The sequence below is a fragment of the Ricinus communis genome, chromosome 3, assembly GCF_019578655.1.
Source record: "Ricinus communis isolate WT05 ecotype wild-type chromosome 3, ASM1957865v1, whole genome shotgun sequence".
NCBI lineage: Eukaryota > Viridiplantae > Streptophyta > Magnoliopsida > Malpighiales > Euphorbiaceae > Ricinus > Ricinus communis.
In genome coordinates, this window is record NC_063258.1 from 24,765,567 (window position 1) to 24,780,875 (window position 15,309).

Here is a 15,309-nt window from a genome sequence, read left to right on the forward strand (position 1 = left end):
GAAAAATGTTGAGATAGTGACATATTTTCTTTGAATATGACATCGAGAGAGAGTTTTGATGATTAGATTTTGAGTGGTATCTTTCCTACCAAATTTCTTTTATTTCCTAACAAGAAAGCCATTCAATATCTAACTATTTGCATCTACAATTATCAATATTATTAGTACAGGAGATGGATTTAATTGGATTAGGTGTAGCCAACTTTTCTAAGTTTTGTTTTATGTCGTTTTACTTATTTTGGTTGGAAAAATGTTAAATATTCTATCATTTTTTTATTTCACCTCTTCTCCTCCATTATATAGTATTTATTATTTTTATTAAATTATTTTTTTTATTTTAAAATATTAAGATATAGTTTTATAAAAATAATAAATATCATATTTGATGGATAAAAGATAGTATTACTCGGTTGGTTAAAGTGGTAAAAAAGTTATTAAAATATTGAATTTTTGCACAAAGTTTAATTCAAAATTAAAAAAAAATTAAATTAAGTTTCTTTTTCTAGGTTTTTTTGTGTGTGTATAAAAGTAATTTATATAATAATAATCTCTGCATTATGTAAATGATATTATTTTCTAATTATATGGTGAGGAAATACAAAATTTAATATTGAATTATCTTTTTAATATTGGCACTTGATTATTTTTTTTAAACGATTTTAAATATATTTTTCCATATTAAAACGATGCATCAAAAAAAATTAAAGTATTTTTTTGGAAAGATCCAACTCTGACTAATAAGGAATCGGATAAGTATATTTTAATTACTAATTAAATTTTAAATTTAATATTTTTAATAATTTTATCTAATTATTTAAAATTTTAAAATAAATAAATATTTTTAAAAATATTATTCTAAAATAATTTTTAAAAAATATTAGAATAAGAGAAATGACGTGGGCGAATTAATTCTGCTTACAAATAAAATAATTAGTAAATGAACCAAAAATTATTACATTTAAATATAAAATGTATAAAATGATGCACATCTATATCCATATTATTAAGTTTTGGATAAATTATTTTTGCTTATTCATAATTATTTTTTAATAAACACAATCGACTTTCCATATCATCTTTCTTCTCGTGAAATTTTAAAAATTATCACTGAAAAATATTTTTAAAAATAAATTATGAATATAGATATTTATTTTAAAATTTTAAAATAATTAAATAAAATCTTTAAAAAATATATAATTCAAAAATTTAACTAATGATTAGACCACAATAAAAAAAGGTATATTTGGACACAATCGAAATGTGGGTTTCAACTCAGCTACTTGTATCTTATATTATACTAGTATCATTAATAATTAAGAAATTAGAACTCATCCCTATTCGTTTTAAGAATAATTTGGTGCACTCTGGCAAATGTTTATAATTGCAAAACTAATAAATTCCAAAATGCAGAATAGATTTTCAATCACATTTTACATTTTTCTAATTCTGACAATTGGCTGGCCAATTTTTCTTGTGGTTCTCTTAAATTTACATGTACAAAGTAGAGGTTTTTTGATTTTGATTGTAGCCACCCAATTAGAATAATCATAAGTATTAGTACGTTGCTTGCATGATTGAATAAGAGGAGTCCACTATTAGAACTTAAACTTTTTTAGGATAAACTCTCATCTTCCTTTAATTTCTTGTTTTTAGTTAATCATCTTTTTAAGTGGCAATGGTTTTTTTTCTTTCTTATTTTACATCAATCAATTTTAATAAATTAAATATTAATGTATCCCTTATAAAGTAATGAGTTTTTTCTTTAAATAGGAGTCTTTATATAAAAATGGTAAAAAAAATTAAATATGATATTTAAACAATCCAACTCATAAAATATTTATAATGTCTATAAAATATTTTTTATATTAAAATATACTCATGAATAGAATATCTATATTTTTTAAAAAATATAATATCTCGATAGAAAATAATAATAATGTAAAATATAAATTTATTTTAAAAGTAGGCCTTTAAACTTAAAATTTATCAAGTTAAAAAAGTCATATGCTATTTTCCTTTAAAAAAAAGAACAAAAAAAAGAAAGAAAGAAAGAGATTTAAATTAACAGCTGAACGATGTATCCAATCATAGAATTGTTCTATCTTTTGCAAGGGAATTCTTTACGAGCGTAGCAATTTTGTATTTTGCTTTTGTCTTTGTTATTTTCGAGATCGATCGACTTCTTGAACTTTTACGCCCTTGGATTATAAGGCCATCTTCGGTTTCAAATGAAAGCCCTCCACGTCGGTTTATATATTTTAACTTGATGTCATAAAAAAGAGTGAGATATATTTATTCTATAACTATTTAATATAGGTTATGTCAATATGATAGAATTAAAAATGATTTTGAAAGTTTATATATTTAATTGATAAATATTAGGATTTATAATAATTTATATTAATATTTAATAATTATTTTTTATTTTTTTATTTTATCCTTAACTGTAAAATTTTTCTATTTATTGATTAAAGAGAACAAGTTTGTAAAAAAGGATAATTGAATATTGTCTTATAGGTGAATAGTAGTTGAAGATTGAAATTACTATAATTAGCCAAGGCAGTTGGTAGTTATAATTACTTTTAGGTAGAGTTTGTTAGTGATTCTAAATGGGCTCCTTGATTTTGAACTTTCTGATTAATTAATTGAAATTCTCCAAAAATGTTCCAACTCCAACTTTGGCAATGGAGTGGTCAATTAGATTAGTGTGACAATTAGAGGCCACATGCAAGAACAGGTGGTCTTTGTAGAAACATCTAACGAGTTAATGATGATTAATTAATTAATTAATTAATGATAAACAACTTTTGGAAAAAAAAGTGCATGCAGTGTGCTTTAAAAAGGTAATTAAGATTTAATTATAGTAAAGAGTTATTGACTGTGTGTGTGGAATACGCGTAAAAATCTTTGCTAAAAGCAAAGTATAAAATTACAAATTAATGGAAAGTGACTTTTATTTTATTATTTGTTTAAAGATAACATAAAATTTGATTTAACAATATAATTAATGTCAAAACCAAATGGATCGGAGATAATCTGCCGCACGTTGATGCCTTCACCATAATAACCTTTTGTTTTCCCGGTGATATCAACTTCTGTCGTTTAGTTAATTTTTAATATTATTTAATAATATCTAAAATTTATTATTTTATAGTATTTTAATAGTTTTAAATTGGTGTTTTCATTAAACATATTAAAATGACACAAATATATGTAATTATTGTAAAAATAAATTTAAATAGATGCTGGATTAAAATAAAAACTAAAAATATTAAAATTAAAATTAAAATTAAAAATTAAGAATATCTAGATATTATAATATATATAATTCAATGGTCTTTCAAACTAAATTAAAAATTAAAAAATAAATTAATTAATTACTCAATAGGCATAAATTAAATAACGACTTTTTATTCATATTTATAAATAATTTTAAAGTAAAAATGTTAGTATATATCTAATTACCTTAAAGTTATTTCTCAATTTTTTTTTAAAAAAAAAAGAAATTTTATCAGATTAATTAATTCACATAAATTTATTGGGTATTATTATTGATACCATACATTAAACGTTAAAAAATTAAAATATTATAGAGAGTCTACGTTTTGAAAACTAAAAAGAGAAATAGTAAACCTAACGGTCTTTTTGAGCAGCTAGCTAACAACGTATCTTTATACTTAAAAATAAATTATTCACTTTCAAGACAAAAAGATTTTCTTTATTATTCGACTCATACTGATCTTAACTTTAATGGTAAAAGATATTTATAATAATAAGAAAAGAAAATGATGTAGATAAGATGATAGTAAAGATTTATTATTATAATTATTATTATTAGAAAGGAAAGGAAAGGGGAAGAGCAGGTTTACATATTAACATATATAATGTGGGGTACGTGTTGTCTCCTAAATCCCTCATCATGATGTGATGCACTCTTAATTTAGCTTATCCACATTCCCTTTTCACCTCTTCTACTTTCTCTCCACATTAACATTTTTTTTCCCTTTTTTCGGAACCACATTTGTGTACCCTTATCTATCCATATTATTATTATTATTATTATTATCTTTCTTTCTCTGAAACACATTGGCGTTGATTTTAGTGATGTATTAGTGACTGAACGTTCCTCGCTAATTAGCAACAATCAACTATACCATTGCTAAAGTTTGGCGTGCGATTGATGGCATATTTAGCGACAGACAACTCCGTAGCTACCAACATATTTTTATCGCTAATTAGCGACAAAGTATGTGTTCCTAGCTAATTAGCAATGAATTGTTTGTCACTAAGTAGGGATAGTTGTTACTAAAGTTTAGTGCGTGATAGGCACCATGTTTAGCGACAGATATCTCCGTTGCTAATTAGTGACAGATTAAAGACATAAAATTCTGTCGTTAATTTTAAAATTTATTTCCAACCTTTTTTTTTCTCCCGCTCATATATTTGTTTAGTGACGAAACATTTCATCGCTAAGTATAAAAAGAAATTCTCACCCATATTTTCATTTTTCCACTCATTTATAATGTTAGCGGTAGAATAATGTTCGATGCTAATTTTAAAATAAAATTCCCACTCAATTCTTTTATTTTTCTGTTTATTTTATGTTTTAGCGACGGATTAGTAACAGATTCCACATTGTCTCTAATTCTTTAAAAATTCACCTTTTTTTCTTCATTCCATCATTTTTACTCTATCGTTATACCTTTCTTTCTCTCTTTTTTTCATTTTTCATTTTTCATTTTTCTCCTTTTTAATCTTTGTTCCCCATTATTTTATATTTTATCGTTATTTCTTTTTTCTTATTTTTTTTTCATTTTTCTTTGTTCTTCTCTCTTTTTATTTTTTTCTCTTTTTTAATCTTTATTCTCCATTTACTTTTTTTCTTTATTTTTCTCTCTTCATTTATCTTTTTCTTTTCATCTCTCCATTCTTTCATTTTTTTTTCTTTTTACAACCTCTTCTTTTTTTTTACTTTTTTCATTTCTCTTCTTTCTTTTATTTTTTCCATTTCTCACTTTTGTTCTTTTCTTTATTATTACACTTACTTTATCTCTTTTCATTTTTTCTATTACTTTTCATTTTTTCTTATAATATTTATTATTAACTTTATTAATATAATTTTTTCATTTTTCTTGTATTTTTATTATTTTTATTTTATAATAAAATTAATTAAACATTATAACATACAAATAAAAACACAATAATAATTAATTTATTAAAAAACTAATTGATATTAAATTAAAAATAAAAATAAAAATAACTAAAAATATATCATTAAAAGTAAAATATTTATCAATGGATTTTGTGTGTTTTTTTTTTAAATAAAATAATTTAGCGATGGATTTTTGTTGCCATCGCTAAATTTAGCAAGGGACTGTTCGTCGCTAATAAAGAAACTCTTGCCCCTGACATTAGCGATGGAGTATCCGTCGCTAAAGAAAAAAGGCCTTAGCAACAGATAAAAAAATTCATCACTAAAGCATTTGTGACAATCGGCTTAATAAGGGCCACACGTCTGTCGCCAATCTGTCGCTAAAAGTTTTTAGATAAATTAGTATATGTATCAAATTGTAAAAAGTTAAAAGGCCAAATGTATATTTATGCTCTTGAGTTTTTTACTATTTAGTCATTTTTAATACTCTAATTTTTAATTTAATCTAACAAATAGATCAACTTGCTTTTTTAATGATATTTTACTATTATCTCATATGGGTCTTCATTCAATAAGTCCACATGTATTATATAAAAGTTTTTAAATATTACTAAAAAAATATAGTTAAAGTATATGTTAGGTTAAATTGAAAATTAAAGATATTTAAATATTAAAAAAGATATAATTCAAGTGTCTATTAGGTTAAATAAAAAATTAGAATGTTAAACTGACAAATCAATACAAGTTCGTAGGTATAAATATACAATTAGCTAAGTTAAAATATAAAATTGGTTTGGTATTATATAAATGTCGAATATATTTTTATTAAATTAACAAATTTTAATTAATGAGCCCTAAAAGTCATACCTTGCCTTTTGTTTTCTTCCTTTTAAATGTTTATAGACATAAGATTTTAAGGCGACACATGTAAATGCATAGTTACACAAGCGAATTGTTCTTTTCTTTGAAAAGTATTTGCCTACTTTAGCTTACTCTTTTAACTTATGATTCCATTTATATATTAAACTAATAGCTACATAAGTATTACATTTTTTATATGTCTTCAATACGTCAATCATCTTATTTTTAAGTATAAAATGCTTAGAATACATACTATTTACTTATTTATTGCCATATATAGTAGTCAAACACATACAGGGAAACTCACCACACCTATATTGAAGTGAGAGATTCAGTAGATGTTCTATGTATTGATGGCCAATTGATCAATAGTATCTCTAATGGATGTATTATTAAAACATATTGGGCAACCAAATTAACAATAAATACCATATATCTATAAACTAGTCTTCAGAAAATGCATCAGCTAGCTAGCATACAAGACCTGAATGGCATATGAAAAACTGATATCAAATGGAGCCACAGACAATAGGACATAATATCTTGACTTGGGCAATTCAAATTGAGTGAATAAAGCAAATCAAATATGGGCATAGTTACTACCAACGATCTCCACCGGCTTTCATTTACCTTAAATTTTGAAGAATATGGTGGTCACATGGAGGGCCATTTCTCTATGCAAGGTTTGTTAATAGATGTATAACTTATTGATGTCATATACATGAATTATTATACATATATATGCATTATTGAGAGAAAATCATTAAAGAAAACAATGTCTTGTTTCCTAACGGAATTTTCAACTGTCAAAAACTAAATAATGTGTAGGCATAAATAATAATGTTCAACTCTTAGTAAAGTATATATCCCATGTTCTTTGTGTTCTGTTGGATATTTGTTTGAGTCGAGAGATTCAATGGAAATGGGGCATGCCATGCCCTAATAATGGGGTCTGAAAATGACATTAGCTTAGTTTACTGAATAGTGATTGCACTGTCGAACGCGGAGAGAAGTGAACTAATTAAGGAGGAGAATAAGACTATGTCTCGAGTTGATGTTGGGTGTTTGTAGGGTTAAAATCTTTTCAATTTAATAGATTAATGTTTTTAAATTTTTTTATAAACTGTATACTTTTGCATAACAATTCATATGTTAATAAGTTTATCCAGTTGTTTTAGAATCTCTATATATATTAATTTTTGAAATTTAAATTTTTTTCATATGTGTGTTTAATTGTTTGTTTTGATTTATGTACTTAATTTCGATACATGAGACTCAAATTTATGTATAATTTTATAGTTTTTTCTATTAATTTTTTAATTAATAAGTTACGTTCCTAATTAAACACTCATTCTAATTCTAACAAATAACATATTAATAATAAATTAGTTTTCTTATTAGATAATAATTATTCTAAAAAAAGCATATTAATTAAAAAAATAGTTTTCTAATTAAATAATAATTTTAATTATAAAAAGAATATTTTTAAATATTATGTTCACTAATAAATTGATTTTTAATTATTATAATAATTCTAATTTTAAATTGTAATATCAGTTATATTGATAGTATTAAGTTATATAATATTAAAATTAATAAATAAATATATTAAAATAATTATTCATAAAATTTTAAAAATAATTAAGAACATTTAAAAATAGTGAGTTTGCTATTATTCTTTAAAATATTATAAATCAATATTAAATATTAAAAAATTTATTAAATTGTATCTATACACTTGATTTTATAATCGAAATAATAAAGGCTGTGCAACGAATAAGTAATTTTTTTGACATATATGCTTAATTTTTGACACACAAGATTTTATTTTAACATGTGTACTTACTTTTGATATATGTAATTTTATAGTGTTTTCTATTAATTTATTGATTCATAAATTACATTCATAATTAAATATTGATTCTAATCCTAAAAATAGCATATTAATTATATTTTAATATTATTTAACTAATAAATAGTTTTTTAATCAAATGATACTAATTTTATTATAAGAAATAGCATAATAATTATATTTTAATATCATATTAACTAGTAAATTAATTTTTTAATTAAATAATAATTTTAATTCTAAAAAATAACATCTTAAATTATATTTTTAATATTATACTCAATAATAAATTAATTTTTAAATTATATAATAAATCTTTAATCCTAACATATATTAATATCAATTATATTGATATATTAATTTATATAATATTAAAATTAATTAATAAATAAATTTTATATTATTATATCAATATTTTTTAAAATTTTAAAAAATTAAAGACATTAAAAATAGTTAGTTTGCTATTATTTTTTAAATTTTTATAAATTAATATTAAATATTTAAAATTCTACTTATTTGTTATATAATCAAAATAATAATAATAATCATGCAATGTATGATTAAACAACTAGTTTGAATATAAATATTTATTTTTCAATCTATTTTTAAAAAAAAAATTTATTAATGGTGAAAAGAATGATGTTATAAGTTGATACTTATTGAGAGAGGAAAACTGAATCAACAAAAGATTTAATGCATTCGTATGTAAACTGTGTGAATTAATATACACTTGTAAAATTTTTAATGATTACATTATTAATCAAGAATAAGGCTTTTTCCTAACTCATAAATATTCATTTTTAATAATTCTAGTTAATCGACTTAATAAATTATAAGATTATTATTAAAATAAATTAAAAATATGAGTATTTATTTTAAAATTATAAAAATAAATAAATAAAATTATTAAAGATATAAATTTTAATATTTAATTGATAACTAGCCATTTATATATTTATCTCTAGAAGTAATTTTTAAAATTAAAAAATTAATAAAATAAAAAAGATACTGCTTTTATCCGGTTCAATTCCAAACGGGTTTATATATGTTTTTCTTTTTCTTTATTACGTTCAACAGAAAGAAAAAGGAGAATGAGAGGATCAATAAGTTAATTATTTATTACAAATATATAGAATCATAGCTCAGTCAGTCAGCAGTCAAAGATTGGAAGAATAGTTAGTTAGCATGGGCCTGTTGGAACTTTTTCAACTTTAATTTTTATAAATACTTTTTAGCATCCTGAAATTAAGGAAAACGATTGCCAAGTCAATGGACGGCAAATAAATGGATAAAATGGGTCCTTTCAAAAGTACCTCTCAAAAAGAAAAAAGATAAATGCAAAAGAAAAGTGAATGAAGATCACATCACATGTAAAGAATCCATTAACAATCCACTTCAAAAAGTTTGTAATAAGAGAACCTAATCCATAACATGGAATCTACCTAAGTGATGTTTGGTAAGAAATCATTGAAGTGAAAAGATACAAAATATTTTCCTCCTTCAACTATAACGTATATGGTGATGTATAGGGTTCTCAATTTTTGACACGATTCGATCAAACAATACTATACGATACGTAGTTAAACGGATTTAGATTTATAATAAACAAGTTCGAGTCATAAACATGTCAATCTATTTATGACACAAAAAATAATTAAATTTAAACGGGTTAACCCACATAATTCATAAGTAACACTAATAAACACATCTATTTAAACGTGTTCATAAATTAACAGATATATACGATATATATAAACACGCTCTTCATGTATTTATATAAATAATTTTATCATTTGTAAAATATAATTATATTTTAAGATAATAATTTAAATTTTAGTTGTTTTATAATTAAATATTTTTAAATTTCCAGCCCTAAATATATATATATATATATATATATAATTAGAAATAAAATAAAAAAATTTATTAGTTTTAAATAATCAAAATATTTATTAATCATTCAACGACTATAAATATAATTTGCCTAGATTATATATCTATTATATTAAAGGCACACATTTATCGAATTGGTAAATTTTTTTTAAGATGTGTTTAAAAGTGGCGTTTTATATTAAAAGATTAGATTTTTAATTTTTTATTTAATAAATTAATTTTAACTTTTTATAAATTATTTTTTAAATTTGCCTTTGAGTAAAAGTATTAAATTTATCCTTTCTAAAAATAAATTTTTAAATTTAAAAAGTATAATAAAATTAAAGTTAAAGTTAAAATTAGAAAATGCCATATATATATATAAAAGGTTTATTGTGGACAAGTATGTTTTTCTAATTTGTATATGGCAATGGGCATGGAGATGAGATGCGATGAGAAAGTTTATCTTATGTATGGAACATAAAATTAGAGTGGTAGAAGCATATAATTTTAATGGATACCGTCCGACCACTTCACTATAGGTTGATTGAGGAAACATGATTCTATTTATTTTACTTTCTTTTGAAACTGACAAATGCAAATTAATGTTGGTAAGAATAATGGGTCGGATGCTAGTAGTATCCAGTTGCATTCATCCACTAGGAATGGATCCCACCACATCACATACTATACGACGTCGGCTAAGAAAAAGACATCTTGTGACCAGGTAACTTAGTTCAAATTGTCTACATGTCTAAAACTGATAGCTAAGATTTGCTCAGGACTTTTACATTTCTGTCTTTTGACGAGGAATCTTTAGTTTCTTGTCCTAGAGAACCAACATGGGAATTAACTATCTGTTAGGGTAACTATTCCATTTGGTACTCTAATTTTTTAATTTTTCTTTTTATACCGAACTTTGTATTTTAACTCTCAAATTGAGTTATCTAAAAAGATTCTGATGAACTTTAGATGACATATTAGCTAGAGAGCTATTAAAATTCGTTGTTTTAGACACAATACTAGTAGAGATTTAATTAATTATTATTTAAATCAACATTTAAGACATATGCATTTTACTTAGTACGTTGATTTAAATCTTAATTAATTAAATTATCCAGTAATGCGGTGTATAATATAATAACTTTTAAAAATATATTCCTATTCCGGCTAACACATCATTTCAATTTGGTCGAAATTTTTTCAAGCAACTCGAACTGAAACTAAAAAATAAAAGGACCAGTAATAAAAGGGAAAAAAAATGGTATCAAATGTAAACGTAGTGCAAGATTCTGGCACCAAACAGGATAATACCCGTTCTGATACTTATCTTTTCTCAAGGCATTTGCCCATGAATGTTTAAGTGTCGACAAGAATATCACTGCTTCATGTGTGTGACAGTTCTGAAGGTGTTTCAGGCTTCAACTCGCAGAGGCACCCCCGTCATGTTTGGCAAGATGGAATGTGTTGGAGCCAAATCTTTCATAAGCAGTGAACCTTAGCATGAAGAGAAAGAGTAAAGACTTATATAAAAGAGGTGAAAACCCACCCTCATGTCTCTCGGTCTATAGCCAAAATTTGGTTCAGGCGAGATTGTTCCAAGACGTATGTATGATCAAGAAAAGCTCAAGCCTCATTCAAAGGTTTGAGTATCCATCTAGAGGCCAATTTTATTCTGTTTTTCTATGTTAGGTCCTATTGAATCTAGAACCTAATAATTTAAATCGGGCCCGAAAAATCGAGCACAACCCGCAAAATGAACTGATATTATTAGGCGAACATGCTAAGGCCACCTCACATATGACAAATTGGAAGTGTGATAAGGTTTATTTTTGGCAACTGTGTAAATTTAAAAAAAAAAAAAACCAATTTTTCTAATTTTTTTAAATTTACAGTGTAATTATTTTTTAACTGTTTTCATTTTCTTTTAGCTGTTTTTAAAAGAAAAGCAAAAATCAACTAAAACCCTAAATTTGAAAAAGAAAAGTTAAAAACCATATTTTTGTGATAGTATAACACAGTAAAAATAAAAAATAAATAAATAAAAGAAATAATACATTTAATAAAAAAACAAAATTCATGAGTATTTCTGATATATATATACATATATATATATATATATATTAATTTTTCATGTGGAAAATAGGTTTACATGTACGTGTTGTAAGTAATTTTCGTTGTAGTATTTGTTTCACAGCATAAAGCCACTTGCATGCTTCTTCTGGTGCATAAGTAAAACCACAAAAGAATTCTCCTACTTACCATTTCTTGCAAGAATTTAGCCAACTCAAAAACTTAAAAACCTATGCAATTATAGAGGGTATGTGTGCTATTTTCAGAAGTGAGCAAATTACTAAATTTGAAAATGCTGCTCTAATAATAATAATAATAATAATAATAATAATAATAATAATAATAATAGTAAGAATATTAATAAATAAATAAATAAAATATATATCAGTTTGACGCATAAATTGAGATATACGTAAAATATACAAGAGTTTTTCTTATTTCTAAAATAAAAATGATGGACTCCCTTTCATCTCTTAATGTTGAAACCCTATAATCTTTTTGGTTCAATCAGCTACTTTTTTCTTTCACTTTTTTCTGGGTCAAAGAGAGAGGCATAGCAAATATTTTCAAACAAATTCACCAACTGTGATTTTTGAAAGAAAAAAAAAATACTAACAATTATGTCAATAATTGTCACAAAATTTTTCTGGAACATGAACAAAATAAAATCGAACATATTTCTGAATGCAAACAGTATGAATGACCTTGCTTTCAAGGTTTTTCAGAGACTTCCATTATTCATCAAATTTCATACGGGTTGAAAATTGGAATCTCAAACAAACGAAGATTTTTCTTGAAAAGAACAACCAACTTGAAATATATATAAGTACATTGCCATTGCAATACAACAAAAATTTGTTTTCATCATATACACTTATCTGCCATTTCTGCTACTGCCACCTTTGTGCCTAATACACGACTGGATGCATATATATCTTTATATATCTGTACTTTCATGAAAATTAACAAAAAAAAAAAAAAAAGTAATCATGGAGCAAACCCAGAAATACAAAGAAAACAAAACCCTAACTTCAACTGCACACAATCTCCCTTTTGGGCGACTGGGGCAACCTTGAAGAGAAACTCCTCAAATGATACTCACTTTCAACACTCTCATCATTCCCTTCATCAAAATTCAAAGCATAACTCATAGCATCGTACCGAAAATTCGCAGAAAGCGAATGGCGCCTCCGATGGCCACGTCCGTGTGAATGAGCGTGGCCATTGCTTTGTCCATGTCCATGTGTAAGTCCTTGCGCATTCCGACCTATACGTGTAATGAAGTTCTTACATTTGTCAATGGAGGAGGTCCGAATAAGAGTAGGTTGTTTTGGATGTGCACTTGAATTCTCTGAGTCGACGGCAGGGGAGGACGGTAAAGAGCCAGTATTCTGATTATGATTATTATTTCTGCGGAAAGCAGAAGGTAAACATGCAATGTATTTATGTTTAAGCTTTTGTTTAAAAGATGGAGAGGATGGAGAAGTGGGTGTGCTGTTGTTTGTTTCCTCCATGATCAATATGGTTAAGAGAGGTGAAAAAGATTGAAAGGATATGGAAAAGTATATATAATTATATGAAGGAAAGGGTGTTTTAATGGAGGAGAGAAGAAGAGAAGAATGCGGCCATGTGAGGAAGTAGTTTTTATTTGTGGCCGGAATTTTAGGAGATGCGGAAGTAGTTGTTGTTTTTCGTTCTTGTATAGAAGGTTGGTTTTTTTAGACTTTGTTACATTTTTAACCTATTTTATCCATGTAAAAATATACAAATTATAAATGCATTGTCACATTGTTAAATTGTAAATTTGAACTAAGGTGAGATATTAAAATTCATCTACATATTTTTACTTTTAAGATATAATACCTTGAATTCGAATTTTTGACAAATTATATCATGGATTCAGATACACATGGTATTATGAACCTGAATCATCCTACACGTAAGTAGTTTTTTTTTTTTTTTCAGGATTTTGTTTGGTTGTTTTTTTATTGTATTCTATTTGTGTTCTTTTCTTTTCTTATGTAACTTTTTGGATAATAAAATGGTAATGTCACAAATTGATTAATTAATTATAAAATTCAGAATATGATTTTTATATTTGGTATTTGGTAAATTAATAATTTTATTAAGTATTAAATTTCAAAAATTATTTTATTTACTATTAAATATTAGTTATTATTTTATTTATAATCTTTTTAATAGTGATTTTCTCCATTCCATACTAATGGACCTTTTTTTAGTATTTCATTTGGATTAAAAAAAACTTAATTGGCTTAATTATAGAGAACATATAGCTAATTGAGACTAAATAACTCTTTTATAAATTTTAATGTGTGCATTATATTAAAAATGAATCTCAAGTATATATTTAATGAACTTATAGTCTGTAGATAATGAACCTGTTGTTTTTTTAACATATGAATACTTATTTATTTTATGTACAAATGTTATATTCATTAGTTATAAAATGTATATTCATTTATTATTAGTGTCTGATGCATTAAACATGAACTTTAGACTCATCATTTATAAAGTATATATTCATTTATTATTAGTATCAGAATTTTAAGTTCATTACTTATAAATTGTTTATACATATGTTATTAGTATAAGTTTTATTACATATAAAGTGTGTATTTATTAATTTTTAATTATGAACTTGTTCTTAGCATATGAATATGCTATTTATTACTTATAAAATGTAAATTTATTTATTATTAGTGTTAAGTTGATACATAAACTTTAGATTAATTATTTATAAAATGTATATTCATATGATATTAGTGTCGGGTCTATTGAACATAAATTTTAGATTCATTGCTTATAAATTGTATATTCATCTACTATTAGAGTCAGGTTCATTAAATATAAATTTTAGGTTCATTGCTTATAAAATGTATATTTATATGATATTAGTATCTAGTCTACTGAATATAAATTTTAGGTTCATTGCTTATAAATTGTATACTATTAGTGTCAGGTTCATTAAACATAAACTTTAGGTTGATTACTTATAAAATATATTATTGTCAAGTCTACTGAGCATAGATTTTAAGTTTATTATTTATAAATTATATATTTATCTACTATTAGTGTAAGATTCATTAAATATAAAAGTGTATATTTATTAATTTTTACTAATGAATTTGTTCTTAACATGTAAATTTATTTTTTAATTTATGATTTTTAAGCTATAATCTATAAGCCTCATGTATATATACAAATGATGAATCTACAATTTACAACATATAAAGTATATATTCATTTATTATTAGTATCAGAATTTTAAGTTCATTACTTATAAATTGTTTATACACATGTTATTAGTTAAGTTTCATTACATATAAAGTGTATATTCATTAATTTTAGTTATGAACTTGTTCTTAACATATGAATATGCTATTTATTACTTATAAAATGTAGATTTATTTATTATTAGTGTTAAATTCATTAAACATAAATTTTAGAGTAATTGCTTATAAAATGTATATTCATATAATAT

General features: G+C 24.0%; 1 protein-coding gene across 1 annotated transcript; it reads right to left on the reverse strand.

The window, feature by feature from the left end:
* Positions 1–12,838: 12,838 nt before the first annotated feature.
* Positions 12,839–13,321, reverse strand: LOC125369587. Its single transcript, XM_048372367.1, has one exon. The coding sequence runs from the start codon at positions 13,319–13,321 to the stop codon at positions 12,839–12,841; it is 483 nt and encodes a 160-aa protein (XP_048228324.1).
* Positions 13,322–15,309: the final 1,988 nt, after the last annotated feature.